The sequence below is a fragment of the Fistularia commersonii genome, chromosome 18, assembly GCF_037954325.1.
Source record: "Fistularia commersonii isolate RoL2024-O1a breed Wild chromosome 18, RoL_Fcom_v1.0, whole genome shotgun sequence".
Taxonomy (NCBI): domain Eukaryota; kingdom Metazoa; phylum Chordata; class Actinopteri; order Syngnathiformes; family Fistulariidae; genus Fistularia; species Fistularia commersonii.
The window spans coordinates 173,556-190,000 of NC_141301.1; the positions used below are offsets into that span (position 1 = coordinate 173,556).

Sequence of the window (16,445 nt, forward strand, 5' to 3'; positions counted from 1 at the left end):
CCTGTGTCTTCGCCCGGTTCTTATGGGTTCCTCAGGGTTCTTCCTGCAGGAGGGTCATTGGAGACCCTGATCCATCAAACCCTTGAAGAAGTGGACAGATGAATGACAGAACATCTCCATCATCCCAAGTTTCCTCCCTTTCCGGGTGGCTTCTCCTCAGGGGTTATTCACGACCTCTGCAAGGATGAATGAGCCTCATTATTTCTCCTACAAACACGTTTACTTTTCCTGCTTTTCCAAAGCCACTCAAACATCAAAACCAAAGCAGTCCAGCCTTCATCTGGAAGATCTGACCCCAGCATCTGAGTCGCACACGAGCAGAGTGATGGATGCGGAAGCCTGAAGGTGACCCGGATCACCCCGGATCACCCCGGCTCCTTCTGGTTCTGATTTCTTCACGATCAGTGCCTTAAGGCTCCTCCACGAGTTGGCTCGGCGGGTTCCTCGCTGAAAGCCAATCCAAACGCAGTCTATCGCTCATCGGGTCGTCTTTTATTTTCTTCTGGCCACGACTCGTACCTGGGCCTTCATCTGGGTCCGAATGTTCTTCAGGACCAGAGGGTCCTGATGCTTCCGCCCCACCGGAAGCATCACCGATGACTCGGCGGCAGGTAGATCCACAGCTTCGTCCACATTTGCGGCCTTCAAGTGGAAGAACGTCTGATTGTTGTGGCTGCACGCCGCCCGCATCGACGGACGTACCAAGACACATAATTTGCATTGAATCGAACATTTTTGGACCAATCGGGTGAAAGTGGCCACTTTTAGAAGAGCAAAGCCAACATTCCTGGCTCCTGGTGGTGCGAGCGACAGACGGAAGCCCTCGCCGCTCCCCTGCTGCCCATGCTGCGTCCACGACGGCTTCACTTCAGAGAACAAACTTCCCCACGGGGATGTATAAAGGGTAAGTTCTTCTCATTATTTCCACGGCACAACCGATGATCCCCCACGGCGTCGTCTGGAAACAGCGGCTGCCAAGAGACAGCGGTCCCGTTCAGCGGAGGGAAAAGCAACCTCGAGGAGCAGGACGTAACAAACATGAACGTGATGAAGAACGGAGCGGCGAACAAGCATCTCTTGAAGTGAAGACAAACATCCTCCACATCAATTTTACATTTGGCTTACATGTACAAGGCTTTGCCGAGAGAAGTGGCTCGTCATGAATCTCCTATGAAGGAAAAGGACTGTTTCTTTTCTACAACTTGCGTTGCTCTGGGGAAAATGTCAAATTCACGAAAGGAAGTGGATGAACAGCAAACCGGACTTCGTCAACTGGATCACGACAGCGCCGTTAGAAATGGGAAGGCGGGACAAACAAATTTCATTGTATGTACGTGTATCAGCATAGAAAGTATTGTAGCGCGCCGTGAATGTTGGGGTTCATGTCGCTCGCTGGCTGTGCTTTGGGGTGCAATGAATTCTGGGGTTTTTACCTGGACTTGAACGGGAACGGTGAGTTGTATTGCAGGATCCTGTGGCCAACATCAGATACTGCTCATGAAGCAGACGCTTCACCGTCACCCGGGTGTTTCCCCGCCTGAAACGTTACGGTAAGTAGATTGAGTCCGCCCACGCACACACACACACACACACACACACACACACACCTTGCGTGCAGGTGCATCCAGGTGACCTCCCCCCCCCCACACCTGCTGACACGTGACACGGGTGGGCGTGGCCCAGGTGAGGCCGCTGACAAAGGGCTCACAAAGCCGGAAGTGGCAGACACACGAAGCCGGAAGTGGCAGACACACGAAGGCAGAATTGACAGACACCTTCTCCGCGAACACGACGGCGATGGACGTGACGAGAGCCTCAAGAGGACGGGGATTCGGGACCTGGACCTGGACCTGGACCGGGGGGCTCCTCCTCGCGCTGGCGTGGTCCGAGGCGGCGCGCGGCTGCGAGTGGGAGCCCGTGGGCGCGGAGGCTCGCGGGCTGGTTCCCTCGGCTGTGGCGGACGGGGGTGCCCGCGAGCTGCTGCGCGTGCCCGGACTGGCTGACCCGGAGCGGTGCCGCGCGCGCTGCTGCGAGCTCCCCGGATGCGACCTCGCGCTCCTCGGCCTGCCCATGGACGCCGCGTCCGAGTGCCTGCTGTTCGCGTGCGAGGCTCACGGCCGCGACGCGTGCGTGCTGCAGCCCAGCACGCAGCACCGGCTGTGCGGCCGGAGGGCTCGCGCCGCACCGGACGCGCTCAACGAGACCCTGCGCGTCACGCCGACGCCCGCGCGGCGACCGGAAGTCACCGACGTCGAGCACCGTGAGTGCGTCACTACGAACACGCGCACGGACGCGGCAGTATTTGCTTCCAGATGTTGGAGAAGAAGCGCTCCTTCACATGTTTACCTGACATGCTGTGTGTGTGTCTGTGTGTGTGTGTGGGTGTGTCTGTGTCTGTGTGTGTGTGTGTGTGTGTGGGTGTGACTGTGTGTTGGTCTGACCGGTTGGTTCAGTCCAGTTTAACCTTCAACCAGCTGATTGTTCCTCTTGGTGTGCGTGCGTGCGTGCGTGCGTGCGTGCGTGCGTGTGTGTGTGTTTTGGTCTGACCAGTTGGTTCAGTCAGACTGAAGCTCCACACCATCAGGCTTAGAGTTTAATCTTAAACCAGCTGTTTGTTCCTCTGTCTGTCTGTGTGTGTGTGTGTGTGTGTGTGTGTGTGTGTGTCAGAGCGCTGCCTGCTGCCGCTGAAGGTGGGCTCCTGCCGGGCCTGGTTCCCTCGCTTCTTCTACAACGCGTCCTCTCAGAGCTGCCAGGGCTTCATCTTCGGAGGCTGCCAGGAAAACGCCAACAACTTTGAGAGCCTGCGGGAGTGCGAGGCGGCGTGCGGCGGCGTGTCAGGTGACCCGGTCCTTCCTTTACATTCCAGTCACTTGGATGACGCTTTTAACCAAAGTGACTCACCAGAAGTGCATTTAGACACCAAAGATGGCAGTCAGACGTACCTCAGCAGGTCGCCGTCTCAGAGCCACTGACAAACACTCAGAAGCTTGTGGACGGAGCGCCGCCTCCGTACCAGGGGGGTCGACCGCCGCCGAGGAGGAGGTCAAAGGTCGGGTCTGAGGGGGCGGCCGCTTGGACCTTCATCCATCAGAAGACTCACGTTTACACAGAGCTTCTCATTGGAACCTTGGGAGGAAGGTTCTTCTGCTAGTTCCCCTGCTCCAGCTTCCCTCACTGCATCTTCAGAGGTGGACTGAGGTGTGAAGGCACCTCCAGGGGTTGGAGGCCAGGAAGCTCCAGACCACCTTGGACCTCCTGTCCAGAGGCTTCTGAGCCCAAAGTTCATGACACTCAGCTTCTGTTGTCTCAACAAGATCAGATGGGGATTGGCAACCACACACACACACACACACACACACACACACACACACACACACACGCGCACACCTCACCCTTCAACCAGCTTTGAGGAATACCAGGAAACACACACAACAAATCCTGAGAAGATGTGTGTGTGTGTGGTTGCACAGGTGCGACCGGTCCGTCAGGACTCCCTGTTCTCAAAACACAGTCACATTCTTCAGCTTCTTCCTGGGGATTTCTGTGACAGGGGCAGGGCTGTGTGTGTGTGTGTGTGTGTGCGTGTGCGTGCGTGCGTGCGTGTGTGTGTGTGTGTGTGCGTGTGTGTGTGTGTTTCTCACTGTGATGTTGTTCTTCCAGGTAAGACCGAGGACAAAGAGGACAACGAGTCTGTGGATCTGCGGGCGAAAGGTAAAGATCTTCACTGTCCACTCACTTCCTGTGTCAGTTGACGTCCACACAAACATCTGGACCTTCTGTGCATGAAGTGGGAGGTCATGTGACTCTGACAATGATGGTGTTCTTTTCACTGGAGGAGACCAGGACATGAAAGATGTCAAAAACAAAACACACACGTGCATACGTTTGTTTATTTATTTATTATTTGTGTGTGTGTGTGTGTGTGTGTGTGTGTGTGTGTGTGTGTGTGTGTGTGTGTGTGTGTGTGTGTGTGTGTGTGTGTGTGTGTGTCAGTCAGTAACCTCTCTCTTTCTTCTCTGGCAGAGATGTCTGAGGAGGAGTTCTCTGGTAAGTCACTGCTCTTTCTCCTCGTGTCCATCGTTGGTCTGCAGGTCAAACATCTTTGTGACGATGCCATCAGGGCTTTAACATCTGTCTCCATGACAACCTGGAAAGGTAGCAGTGCGCCAGGGTGGTGACCCCCAGTGGTGGTGACCCCCGATGGTGGTGACCCCAGGATGGTGACCCCTGGTGGTGCTGCTGAGAAGAACAAACAAACTCAGTCAGTTTTATAGTCAATTCCTCTGCATGTACTGGACGTGGAGGAATCAAGATGACGTGTCTCACAATCCCATGAGAAGTGTAACCTGCACGCAGATATAGTCTGATGTTTTTGCCTGAAGGCCGGAGGCTCGTCGTCCTCGGTGACAGACACCCGTCGTCAAACTAGGCTATGTGGTCGGTGGTGTGGGTGAGGAGCGGGGGAATGAGCTCGCTGTGCTGAGAGAGGTGCCGCTCCAGATGTTCTGCCGGCCGTGGCCTCACACAGGAGGTCCGCAGCCAGTAGTTTGGCGGGATTTTGGTGTCGGGGAACGGCGAGTCTTTGTCGTCCGGCTGGGTGAGGCTGGGCGCAGAGCTGAGCAGGACGCCTCCTCTGTGGAGCGATCGGCCCGCTACGCAGATTTTAGAAAGCCGAGGTGGTGATTGTGCTGACAGGAAGTTGGAGCGCTATTTCAAAATAAAACGCATGAAAACTATCAGACCGGCCATTCTGAACGACGGACACGAGTCCAAGGCGAGTGGGCGAAGCCGCGTTTGCTCATGTGGGTGTCCTGTGGGCCAATCAGAGCGCTGCGAGGCGAAGCCGGAGGCGGGGCCCTGCAGGGCGCTCTTCAGGCGCTGGTTCTACGACGTGGCTACGGGAGGCTGTCGGACCTTCGTGTTCGGGGGCTGCAGAGGAAACCGCAACAACTACCAGGACCGGGAGGCCTGTGAGAACATCTGTGCAGGTGTGTGTGTGTGTGTGCGTGTGTGTGTGTGTGCGTGCGTGCGTGCGTGCGCGTGCGTGTGCGTGTGCGTGTGTGTGTGTGTGTGTGTTTTGACCTCTGTCCCTCCTTGGTCCAGGGGTTAAGGTGATGAGGTCCTCAGCTGAGGTGCCGTCTCAGGAGTACATGGGTAAGTTATTGACAAAGGGCGGGGCTTTTTGGTCTCCATGGAAACGCTCCTACAGTCCCAGCATCGTGTCCCCTCCAGAGAGCTGCCTGGTGACCCCTGACCCCGGGCCCTGCCGTGCAGCCTTCCCCAGTTTCTACTACGACCTGACCACTGGCACCTGCACCAGCTTCCTGTATGGTGGTTGCCAAGGCAACGGGAACCGCTATGACACGCTGGCGGCGTGTCAGGATCGCTGCAGCGGGAAGCGTAGGGATATGCCGCCGAGCCACTTCCTGTCACACACACCTTCACTGCATGAAAGTAACACAGTGTGTGTCCTGCAGGTCTTTCCGCTGGCCGGGGCCACAGCACAGGTCAGTCCCCCCCCAGGGCCTCCAGGGCTTCCTACCCCCCCAGGGCTTCCTACCCCCCCAGGGCCTCTAGGGCTTCCTACCCCCCTGACCTTCCTCCTCTCTCCACAGGCTTCTTTCTGCTGCTCGCCATGGCTGGGATGATGATGGTGTTGCTCCTCATCTTGGTGGTCAGACGCTGCCGCCTACGAGGCCACGCCCCCTACCTCAGGTGAGCCCCAGACACATACCTGGGCTCGCAGGCCAGCTGGGTGCCTCGGTCCCGGACGGTTTTCCTCCCTCTCTGGGGATTCTTCTCCTCGGCAGCTGTGACGGGCGGTCCGTGCAGAAGTTGAGGCCTCCTCTGTTTGTCTGCAGCGACAAGGAGGAGCTGCTCCCGGAGCAGGACCTGGCGTCCATCAGCGACAGCCAGGAGGAGGTGGACCGGACCTGAGGCCGCTGTGTTTTATGCTGCTGAGATGAAGGAAATGAAGCCTCCTCAGCTTGTGTGTGTGTGAGTGTGTGTGTGTGTGTGTGTGTGTGTGTGTGTGTGTGTTTTATAGATATATAGAAAACCTGCTGCCCCCCCCCTGCTCTCTTCAGGTTGAGCAGTTGGCCTGCAGGTGACTTCAGCAGCACAACAGATTAGAAAGGAAGAATCCAGTGGGTGGAGTCCAGGTGATCAGAGCAGAGTTCCTGCTGGACCTCCACCCACCTGAGATGCTGCTCTTGATTTTACTGAAAAATAAAAGTGAAATTACAATAGTATGGAGTCATTGTAGTCTGTGGAAGCCCTCATATCTGGAACGTTCTCCATCAGGCGGTCTCTGTCTGAGCACTGAGCTCTGGATGTCCAGCCGTCCGTCAAAGTCCGTGTCTGCGGATGTCACAGAGCTATAGAGGAACAGAGAAGGGCAGAATATAAAGACTGTCAAACTGTTAGTAAACAGTGCACAGCAGATTTGAGCATTTTCTGGAAGCTCCTCCTGACCACCCACAGCCTTTCTCAACTGCTCCTCCTTCAGCTTCCACCCCTTCACCCTGTGCTCTGCCTTGGTCCTCTTCATCTTCTCGTCCTCCGAACCTCCATCCTCTGCTGTCTGCCTACACTCTCACCTCCTGTCATGGACCTCCTTTAGACCGGTGTTTCCCAACCACTGTGCCGCGACACATTAGTATGCCATAAGAGATCATCAGGTGTGACATGGAAAAATGCCCACTTTCACCTGATTGGTCTGAAAATTATTTATCCAACGCAAATAATGTGTCTTCCTATGTCTATGTGGGCAGCGTGTCCATTCCATGGCAACGGGTAGTGAATTAACCTGTGCATCAGAGTGATTAGCGACGCTTTGCGTGATACATTTTTAAAATAAAAAGTACTTGTGTCTGCGTAAACAAACAGGCAGCGTTGTTGAAAACTACCAAGACGAGTGAGAAAGCAGCGAAAGCTGCTATAAAGTTGCTGAACTCATCTCTAAATCCAAACAGCCACACAACGTAGCAAAACATTAACACTACCTGCCGGCAAAATCATTGTAGAAGAAATGCTCGGCTCTGGCGTTGATAAAGAATTAGCCAGAGTTCTCTCCAATAATACCATTTTCAGACATATTGATGACATGTCTTCAGACATTGAAATAAGTGTTCTGGAAAAGTTGCACATCAGTGGGAAATTTGAATTGCAACTTAATGAATCAACAGATATTAGATAGATTAGATTTCACACAAAGTAAATTGAGACTACTGTTTCATTCTAATTCGTTAAAAAATGTTTTTGACATATTTATTTGGTGGTGTGCCGTGCGATTTTTCTAATGTAAAATATGTGCCGTGGCTCAACAAAGGTTGGTAGACATTGCTTTAGGGTACATCTTCTCTGTAAGATGTCGACCGCCCGCCCGCCTCCGCTCGTCCAAATGACCCTATGTTCCTGCATCTTCTGGATTGAGGGGGGTTGTTTCACCATCACCTGCCCACCCCCCCTTTGGAATCAATCAATCAATAAAGATCGATCGTTAATGGAGTGGAGTGGGAGTCTGGAGCTGGAGTCTGTTGTGCAGGTGTCAAAGAGGAGGATGTTGAGCAAAATCCTCAGCGTCACGGCCAACGTCCATCACCCCCTGCAGGCCACACTGACATCCTGTCAGAGCTCTTTCAGTCGTAGACTGATACCACCAAGGAGCTCCACTGAACGCCGCAGGAGGACTTTCCTACCTGAGGCTATCAGACTTTTTGATTCCTCTTCCTTCCCCCGAAGGGAATGTTCAAATCTTTGTACTTTTTAAGACCTTAAAACACTTGATAGCCTTAACTTTGACACTTTACATTTTAGTGTATTTCTTATTCTCCCTCCTTCCTACTATTATCTATTTTTGTTATGTTTTACTTGAAACTCTGGCACAACAATTTCCTTCGGTATAAATAAAGTTTTTCTTATTCTTATTCTTATTCTTATTCTTATTCTTATTTTATTCTTATTCTTATTCTTAATATTGTGTGGGGCAGTGCTCGGTGGTGCCACGGGGAGGCGCTGCAGCGCCATTACCTCATTCTGCGGGCGGCAGTGTTGTGACGACATCAGTGTGCGACCGCACCGGAAGCTAAAATGAAGCAGAGCCGGAGCGGTGCGGCTGCGGAGGCTGGTGTTGGTTAACGGGGGGGGGGAGGAGAGCGGGATTATTCAGCCACCGACCCCGTGAGTGTACCGGCCCGCGGTGAGAGGACAGGCGCCAGGAGGGAGCGAACCGGAGCCCGGGGCCTCGCCCGGAGCGCCTCAGGTACGAGTTAGTTCCGGGATTAGCGGCGGAGCTAGCATGCTAACGTGTTGAGTCACGGGTGTTTGTGTCCCGGGAGGGGCCCCGGGAAGAGCCCTCATCACCTCCGAGACTCCGAGTCGGTACGGGACCCCCTCACCGGTGGCCCGAGCGACGGTCGACCGTTTCACCCGAACCACTCGTAGGTTTTTAGTCAGTTGCTTTGGTCTGGAAGTCTCCCGCCGCCGAGCCAAAGCTAATGCTAAAGCTAGGCGGCAGTGACTCACCGCCGTTACAAACCCAGCTGGTGAGTGTGGCGATGTTTACTAACCTAACACAGCTGACTTAATCTAACTAACACAGCTGACCGAACAGACTTTATTTACCCCAGTTGACTTTACCAATTTTTTTCCGAATGACTCCACCCCGCCTCCAGCCAAGAGTATGTTCTGACCATGCCGTTTCTGTGGATCGATTGTCCAGAAGAAGTAGGACGATCCTGGACCATGATCTTTGCCGTACTCTTCGAGGTCCTTTAAAGTCCTCCTCCCACTGATTTTTTGCAGAAGATGTTGGTGTTACCACTGTCTCAAATGCTGGATGAACATCTGCGCTCATCATGTAGACGTTTTTGAGTGTCATGGTTAACTGAAACACCAGCCGACCGCTTCATTTGGGGGAAACTTGAAGTACTGCGAGGTCAGGCCGACGAGCCCTCCATGCATGTTGGTGAAGCTCGACCTCAGGGTCATGGACCTGTGGTCTACACGACTGCTGGGTCACATCCATGAACATGACCTGACATGACCTCTGCCAGCATCTCCGTTCAGCCTGAGGGGTCAGAAAACAGGAAGTTGTTTAACGTCACTTTCGAGAATGTTATCTTATCTGAGATGAGACGCACCATCGCTGATCGAAAGCAATCACATGACCCTGCACAACAATCAGCGTGGGCGCGTGCGCACACACACACACATACACACACAGGCGGGTGGAGAAGACAGTCATGTTATGCTTCTGTCTCCACAGGGAGTCTTTGTTCTCAGTTTAACCCATCACCTGATACTGATCTTTGACCTACACAGTGCTGGTCCTGGTTCAGAAGTTCTTGATGGTTCGCTGTCAGTAGGACAACAAATGTCTCTTCACACTTCTCAGGACACTGTGTGTGTGTGTGTGGCCAGGCAGCCATGGCGGAGCGGCGGGCAGCATGCACGTGGAAGAGGCACGTGTCGGAGCAGCTGAAGCTCAGAGACCGAGTGCAGAGGCAGGCCTTTGAGGAGCTGGTCCACCAGTGTGAGTCTGTCCTGACAACGTCTGTGGAACATCCCTGAACTTTCACTGCGCTGGAATGTCCACTCACACTGTGTGCTTGTGTGCGCGTGCAGACCAGCGTCTCCTGGAGAAGTCAGACCTGCAGGCTGTCCTAACAGAGAGGTACCAGTCGGAGAAGTTTGATGTCCAGCGTGGACACGAGTCAGGGTGAGTGTACAGGGTCTGCTCAGAACCACATGGAGGACCAAGTGGTTGTAACACCCGGGGCCTGGCCCGCTAACATGTCCTGTGGCCCTCAGCTCGGGGGCCGACGGGGGCCGTGGCGAGATGCTGCAGCAGGAAATGGCCCAGATGAGAATCAAACACCAGGAGGAGCTGACGGAGCTGCACAAGAAGAGGGGAGAGGTCAGTCTGTATGCACACAGGAAGTGATGTCATCAGCGCCCAGTCCTGGCAGTTTCTCACCCTGTGTGTGTGTGTGTGTGTGTGTGTCGCTGCAGCTGGCCCAGTCTGTGATCGAACTGAACAACCAGATCCAGCTGAAGGACCGCGAGATCCAGAACAACGAGGCCAAGTGGGTGGAGCCCCACGCACGTTCCTTCGGAGCTGCTGACGTCACGCGCTCTGAACTTGGTGTCCTTGTCCTCCAGGATGATGGAGTTCCAGCAGCAGATCTCCGTCCTGGAGGGAGACTGTCAGGAGCTCCGAAGCCGCCTGCAGGTGAGACAGGAACCAGAGAGGGCCTCCAGATTCAGGAGTCCGGAGATCATCTAGATCAGGCCTGGCCAACCTGTGGCTCCCGGGCCACATGTAGCTGTTACGTTCATGTCGATTTTTGTGTTTGTGTGTTTTTTCTGCTCTGCGCGGAGAACGCTGGAGTGGCACGTGATTGCACAAGTAAAAAACAAATGGTGGCCGGTGACCTCCAGGTGTCGCCAGCCGTGTGCGAGCATCCGCTGGGATGAAGGTCGATGATGAGCAGTAAAAGGTCTGAACCTCCTCCGGCCCTCTGGCTCTCAGCAGCTCTGCTCCTTAAGCTGGCCGGCCAAGTCCTGCCTCGCCGGCCCGCACCTGCTGACACACAGGAAGTGACATCACAGGGTCTGTGTCAAGGTCACGCAGGCTCGCCGGTGATCCGTGTCCAACAACCAATCGCAGAAGAGCGTCAGGGCCTGAAGGAGGAGGAGCTGATCTAAAGTTTTCAAGCTGAGACCTTCGCACAGGAAGTCGCCTTAATTTGATGGTTGAAAGACCAGCTAGGATGCAGTGATCCACACCAGCACTGCTTTCATAAACACCGCCGAGTGTGGGAATCTTCAGACCGGGCCAGCTTGAGAGAACCGCGTGGTTCTCGTGTTTCTAGCGGGTTCCTGGACTAGTTCCTTGGAAGGTGCAGAAGGTGCTGGAGCTCAGACAGCGGTCTGATGGTAATGACGGTGTGTTGCTGCAGGACCTAGAGCGAGCCAATCAGACACTGAAGGACGAGTACGATGCGCTGCAGATCACCTTCAGCGCCCTAGAGGAGAAGCTGAGGAAGACCACCGAGGACAACCAGGAGCTGGTGTCGCGCTGGATGGCGGAGAAGGCGCAGGAAGCCAATCGGCTGAATGCTGAGAACGAGAAAGACAGCAGGTGTGTGTGCGTGCGTGCGTGCGTGCGTGCGTGCGTACCTACCGCGACCACGTGACCTGCTCACCTGACTGGGTTTTCAGGAGAAGACAAGCCAAACTGCAGAAGGAGCTTGCAGATGCCGCCAAGGAGCCGCTGCCTCTGGACCCGTGAGTGAGCGGCGATCACACATCACGCATTCCTGTGACGTCACACGTGACTCCGTCCCTTTTGTCTCCAGGGACGACGACATCGAGGTCCTGGCGGACGACGGTGGTGGTAAAGGAGCTGAAACGTCCCCCAACAGGCCGCCCAGCAGGACGTCCAGGTGAGAACCTGAACCCGAGAGAGGAGTTTCTTTCCCGGGATCCTCTGGTTGTCATGGTGACAAGCTGACGGTGTCGGTGCGGGCAAGCTACTCAATAACATGAATGTTTTAATATCGTCAAATACATGACGTAGAGGGCACACACACCTGACACCGCTAAGGTCTAATTCCCTCAAACACAAGAACCGTCCTGGACGTCTGACTCTTGGAAGACCCTCCTTCCTGTGTGAAGGTCTACTGAGGGCCACCCCAGACCTGAACGTGGGTCATGGATTTTTTGTCACCAGTGACCCCTGACCCCCCACCTAACCCCCCGTGATGTCTGACATCATGCTGTCCTATCTGACCTGTTGCAGTAAGAAGATGTCCCAGGCCCCTCCCGGAGGTCTGCTGGACTCCATCTCCAACATCTTTGGGTAGGTGCACACTGGGCCGAGAGGGGGGTGTTGTTTGTCCAGGTGTCTTCAGACTAGTCTCATTGATGGACCCGAGTCCAGGTCCATCCAGACCGGCTGGCCACCAGCTGCAGCTTCAGCTGGTTCAGGCCAGTAAGACCTCCGCGTCCCTACCCTGCAGACGGAGAAGCGCCAATTCCTTCAGCTCATCTCCAGAGAGCACCGAAACCCCGTCGGGGGGCTGCGCCGAGGTCCGGGTCCCGTCTGTGGCGCTGCATGTCTTCGTGAGTATCCGGGCGCCGCACCGTGTGACCCTGAGGGCCAATCACAGACGAGCTGTCATTCAGGAACAATGTAAAGCTATACGCAAACATGACAGGTGTGTGTGTGTGTGTGTGTGTGTGTGTGTGTGTGTGTGTGTGTGTGTGTGTGTGTGTGTGTGTGTGTGTGTGTGTGTGTGTGTGTGTGTGTGTGTGTGTGTGTGTGTGTGTGTGTGTGTGTGTGTGTGTGTGTGTGTGTGTGTGTGTCAGGAAGCCCATGATGGCGAGGTGAATGCTGTGAGGTTCAGCCCCAGCTCTCGTATCCTAGCAACAGGAGGGATGGACCGCAGGGTGAAGCTGTGGGAGGTGGTCTCAGGTGGGTGGTCACCAGGGGTCCGTCTCACCAGGAGACAGGAGTTCCAGGTGTCTCAGTGTTTCTATGTGTGTGTGTGTGTGTGTGTGTGTGTGTGTGACAGGTCGCTGTGAGCCTAAAGGAGCTCTGACAGGAAGCAACGCTGGAATCACCAGCATCGAGTTTGACAGTACAGTGAGTGTCAGCCTGTGCTCAACACGTTACTGATTTGGATATTGGGGCATATTGGGATTTTGGTATTGACGTGTGTGTGTGTGTGTGTGTGTGTGTGTGTGTGTGTGTGTGTGTGTGTCAGGGCTCGTATCTGCTAGCTGCCTCCAATGACTTTGCTAGCCGGATCTGGACAGTGGAGGATTACAGACTGAGGGTGAGTGGCTCCCCCTTGTGGACACTTTGCTGAGGCGCCGCCGGTCAGTGATGTGATGTAAAAGGTCTGAGTCTCAGCCCCCCCAGCGGCCGCCATGTTGGCTCCCAGCAGCCCCCCCACCTTAGCTCCGTCTGGCTCTAGTTGTGCGCTGCCGGCCGGGGGGACGGCTGACAGACAGGATGTGACATCACAGCAGGAGTCTGATGGGAGACGCCGCTGCCTCCGTGTGACGGACATCCAACAAACATCATCATGGAGCGTCAGGCTGAGGGGGCGGGGCCTGAGCGCTGATCTCACTCTCCAACTGAGACCATGGTCGTCATGACAAAAAGCACTTGGACACATTTGACCCCGCACACAACTCAGACATCAGCTGTGTGTGTGTGTGTGTGTGTGTGTGTGTGTGTGTGTGTGTGTGTGTGTGTGTGTGTGTGTGTGTGTGTGTGTGTGTGTGTGTGTGTGTGTGTGTGTGTGTGTGTGTGTGTGTGTGTGTGTGTGTGTGTGTGTGTGTGTGTGTGTGTGTGTGTGTGTGTGTGTGTGTGTGTGTGTTTGCAGCACACTCTGACGGGTCACAGTGGGAAGGTGCTGTCGGCCTGTTTCCTGCTGGACAACGCCCGCATCGTGTCCGGGAGCTACGACCGCACGCTGAAGCTGTGGGACCTGCGCAGCAAAGTCTGTACGTGATTGGTGGGTCTTGGTGGCGCCTGCCGGAAGGGGGCGGAGCCTGACGTGCAGTTGTGTCCAGGTATGAAGACGGTGTTTGCCGGCTCCAGTTGCAACGACATTGTGTGCACGGAGCAGTGTGTGATGAGCGCGCACTTCGACAAGAAGGTCCGCTTCTGGGACATCAGGTGAGCGTCCCGCCGGAACCTCTGATCCGATCTCCTCCCAGAGCCCGAGAGGGCTGGAGGACACCATCGCCTATGGGTGGAGGAAGTCTATCTCCGCCCTCCTGGTGGACACTTGAAATACAACTTAGACTGGTCCACCTGGAGAGGCGGAGCCTGACACTACTATTACTACTACTGCTGACTCTACTACTGCCACTATCACTACTTGCTACTACTTGTAGTATCACTACTACTACTACCACTGACTCTACTACTACTACCACTGTGACCACCGCCAGTACTGGTGCTGCTGCTCCTGAGCCCTGGTGCAGCAGCTGGCTCCTGAGCTCCTGGCCATAGGAGGTGGCCCGGGGCCCCGGGGAGCTGACGGGTCAGAGATGTTTCTTAGGAGGTTCTTTGGCGCCGCAGGGCGGAGAGCATAGTGAGGGAGCTGGAGCTGCAGGGCCGGGTCACGTCTCTGGACCTGAACCACGACCGGACCGAGCTGCTGACGTGCTCCAGGGACGACCTGCTGAAGATCGTGGACCTGCGGACCAACGGCATCAGACAGACCTTCAGCGCCCAGGGCTTCAAGTGCGGCGCCGACTGGACCCGGGTGACGTTCAGGTGGGTCTCAGGCAGGAAAGGTTCAGGAGGCCTCCAGGTCTGGGGCCCATGGTCCCCCAGACTCTGCAGGGGGTTGGTGGTTCCACCGGGCCAGGGTTCTTCTCAGAAAGCATTACAAGTCACCTGGTCACAGGTGGACCAGGAAGGTCATGTTTCTAATTTGTGTGTGTGTGTGTGTGTGTGTGTCAGCCCTGATGGCAGCTACGTGGCTGGAGGCTCTGCTGACGGTGCTCTGTACATCTGGAACGTTCTGAGCGGGAAGGTGGAGCGGACTCTGGACCGGAACCACAAGTAAGAACCAGCCTTTGTCCTCCAACGTGGCCGTTAGTTCCTTGTCCGGTCCTCCGGGTCTTCTGGGTCATCTGGTAGAGATTCCTGGTCCTCGGGTTCCCACGATGCTTCAGGAGAACCGGTGCGAAGGTTCTCAGTCAACGTGACAACTTCTGAAGACCCTCAGCAGGAGAAGATCTCTGTCACGGGCAGTCAACCCCCTCGTGATGCCTTCACGTGCGGTCACAGCAGTGGGAGATTGACCGGCCACAGCGAGACAGGCAGCGGCTTCACGCTCTTCTCCTCACTGAAGGCCCTGGTCCTGCTTCTTCTGTGTGTGTCCGTCTAACCCCTCATGTTCCTGTGCTCGCAGTACCGCCATCAACTCGGTGTCGTGGTCGCCGTCGGGGACCTTCGTGGCGAGCGTGGAGAAGGGCAGCAAGACCATCCTCTGGTCGGACCTGTGAGGGACCAGCACGCCTTCTGAGGAGGACCTCCACCCACCCTGAAGGTCACAGCAGACCAGGGGCCGGCATCTTCAGCTGACAGGAGAGACTGTCACAGCGGGGCTCGTGTGTGTGTGTGTGTGTCTGTGTGTGTCTGTGTGTGTCTGTGTGTGTCTGTGTGTGTGTGTGAAGGGCACGTGACCTGTTGCATCATCAGGATGAGCCTGATCTCCAACCACAGACTCCAGGATTCAGACCTTCATTGATTATTGGAAATTGACCACCTGATTCGGGCTGTGGAGCGATGGTATCATTGTTTACATCTGCTTCTCCAAGAGTCAAACCCTGAACCTCGTGCAGGACCTTCTTAGGGTCCGCACGATCCAGCCGTCCTTCCAAGAACCCCAGCAGTAAGGAGGCGGGAGGCTCCTGGCCTGGTGCTTCCAAACCCCGGGCGTTTCTCCCGGACGTCCAGGTGGAGTCAGTAGAAGCTCGGCCGCTTCATGGATCTGCTCCTCACAAGTCCCGGCTGCTTCCAATGAACGCTCACTGTCCCGAGGCCTGGACTCACCCAGAACCCGCCTGGATTGGCCTCAGACCTTCCAGGGCTCTGCTGGCCTCCATGAGCTGCCTGAAGTCCCCCAGGACGTTCCTGCACTGGCCTCCGGGACCTGCCTGGACATTCGTGGAATCCATAAGGACAAGCCCCGACTCTTCTCCGGGAAGGTCTTGGACGTCCCTCCAGGACCAGGCCGCCCTCTGCAGCAGGACTGGTTGCTGTGTCGGAGGGAGGGCTGCGATTGGCCGTGCCGGTGTCTCTATTTGCTGATTGGCTGAAGCTCCGGGAGAAGATGATGTAACGTGCTGAATGTCAATAAAGTCCTGAAGTGGAGAAAGTGTCTTTGTGTTTGGGGTATGTGTGTGTGTCTTTGCAGGTGTGTGTGTGTGTGTCTTTGTGTGTGTGCACGCAGGTCTTTGCCTGTGTGTGTGCATGCAGGTCTCTGCCTGTGTTTGTGTGTGTGTGTGTGTGTGTGTGTGTGTGTGCTGATGTCAGCTCTCAGACTGCTGACCGAGGTCCCTGGTGGATCTAGGCGGCTCAGAGCTTCTGCCCATGTGATGTAACAGCTTAGTGTTGAGTGTCCTTTGCTCCAGCGCTCTGCTAGGCAAAGCCAGAAGAACATCTGGGTGTGGCCTGCAGCCTCTGGAGCTGACCTCCAGGTCAGAGGTCCAAGCAGGAAGTGCAGCCTCCACAATAAACCTCTCAGGTTTCAGGCTTTTAGAACCTTGAACATGAAGGATGGAAACAGGCCACTTCCTGTCTTCTCCAGGACGGAGAACTTTGAGAGCACATGATACAGGCAGGATTACACACGTGTGTGTGTGTGTAATGATCAGCATGCTGACCAGGCTGTGTGTGTGTGTGTGTG

The 16,445-nt window shown here is 55.3% G+C and overlaps 2 protein-coding genes and 2 non-coding genes across 6 annotated transcripts; all 4 read left to right on the top strand.

Moving 5' to 3' along the window:
• The first annotated feature begins 1,708 nt into the window (after window positions 1-1,708).
• On the top strand, window positions 1,709-6,248 carry spint2 (serine peptidase inhibitor, Kunitz type, 2). Of its 2 annotated transcripts, XR_015107451.1 has the most exons (11): window positions 1,709-2,260; window positions 2,668-2,838; window positions 3,661-3,711; window positions 4,024-4,047; window positions 4,827-4,988; window positions 5,104-5,154; window positions 5,233-5,400; window positions 5,478-5,507; window positions 5,616-5,715; window positions 5,862-5,995; window positions 6,087-6,248. XR_015107451.1 is itself a non-coding variant. In XM_086164392.1 (10 exons), the coding sequence occupies exons 1-10, from the start codon at window positions 1,798-1,800 to the stop codon at window positions 5,935-5,937; spliced, it is 1,296 nt and encodes a 431-aa protein (XP_086020518.1). In that variant the 5' UTR covers window positions 1,709-1,797; the 3' UTR covers window positions 5,938-6,248. The 2 variants fall into 2 exon arrangements, 1 of the variants encoding a protein (XP_086020518.1); XM_086164392.1 differs by having other exon boundaries at window positions 5,862-6,248.
• Window positions 6,249-8,053: 1,805 nt separating this feature from the next.
• atg16l1 (ATG16 autophagy related 16-like 1 (S. cerevisiae)) lies at window positions 8,054-15,914 on the top strand. 2 transcript variants are annotated; one of them, XM_086164390.1, is made up of 19 exons: window positions 8,054-8,263; window positions 9,424-9,535; window positions 9,628-9,721; window positions 9,814-9,919; window positions 10,015-10,088; window positions 10,165-10,234; window positions 10,965-11,146; window positions 11,227-11,292; window positions 11,364-11,450; window positions 11,807-11,866; window positions 12,027-12,129; window positions 12,376-12,481; window positions 12,582-12,652; window positions 12,774-12,845; window positions 13,401-13,521; window positions 13,591-13,696; window positions 14,105-14,302; window positions 14,492-14,593; window positions 14,946-15,914. In XM_086164390.1, exons 2-19 carry the CDS (start codon window positions 9,430-9,432, stop codon window positions 15,037-15,039), a joined length of 1,818 nt encoding a protein of 605 aa, XP_086020516.1. In that variant the 5' UTR covers window positions 8,054-8,263; window positions 9,424-9,429; the 3' UTR covers window positions 15,040-15,914. The 2 variants fall into 2 exon arrangements, with proteins under 2 accessions (XP_086020516.1, XP_086020517.1); XM_086164391.1 differs by having other exon boundaries at window positions 8,105-8,263; window positions 9,398-9,535.
• LOC147223974 (small Cajal body-specific RNA 6) lies at window positions 10,481-10,728 on the top strand. The gene has a single exon (XR_015107518.1).
• On the top strand, window positions 12,888-13,157 carry LOC147223975 (small Cajal body-specific RNA 6). The gene has a single exon (XR_015107519.1).
• Window positions 15,915-16,445: the final 531 nt, after the last annotated feature.

What these genes read in the sequence shown, in the direction of transcription:
- spint2 (XM_086164392.1), top strand. Translation starts at nt 1,798, where the DNA reads ATGGACGTGACGAGAGCCTCAAGAGGACGGGGATTCGGGACCTGGACC. An exon ending in TGTGGATCTGCGGGCGAAAG is followed by an intron (nt 3,712 to 4,023) that starts GTAAAGATCTTC and finishes CTTCTCTGGCAG; the next exon opens with AGATGTCTGAGGAGGAGTTC. An exon ending in CTGTGAGAACATCTGTGCAG is followed by an intron (nt 4,989 to 5,103) that starts GTGTGTGTGTGT and finishes TCCTTGGTCCAG; the next exon opens with GGGTTAAGGTGATGAGGTCC.
- atg16l1 (XM_086164390.1), top strand. Translation starts at nt 9,430, where the DNA reads ATGGCGGAGCGGCGGGCAGCATGCACGTGGAAGAGGCACGTGTCGGAG. An exon ending in TCCATCTCCAACATCTTTGG is followed by an intron (nt 11,867 to 12,026) that starts GTAGGTGCACAC and finishes CCTACCCTGCAG; the next exon opens with ACGGAGAAGCGCCAATTCCT. An exon ending in GCTGTGGGAGGTGGTCTCAG is followed by an intron (nt 12,482 to 12,581) that starts GTGGGTGGTCAC and finishes TGTGTGTGACAG; the next exon opens with GTCGCTGTGAGCCTAAAGGA.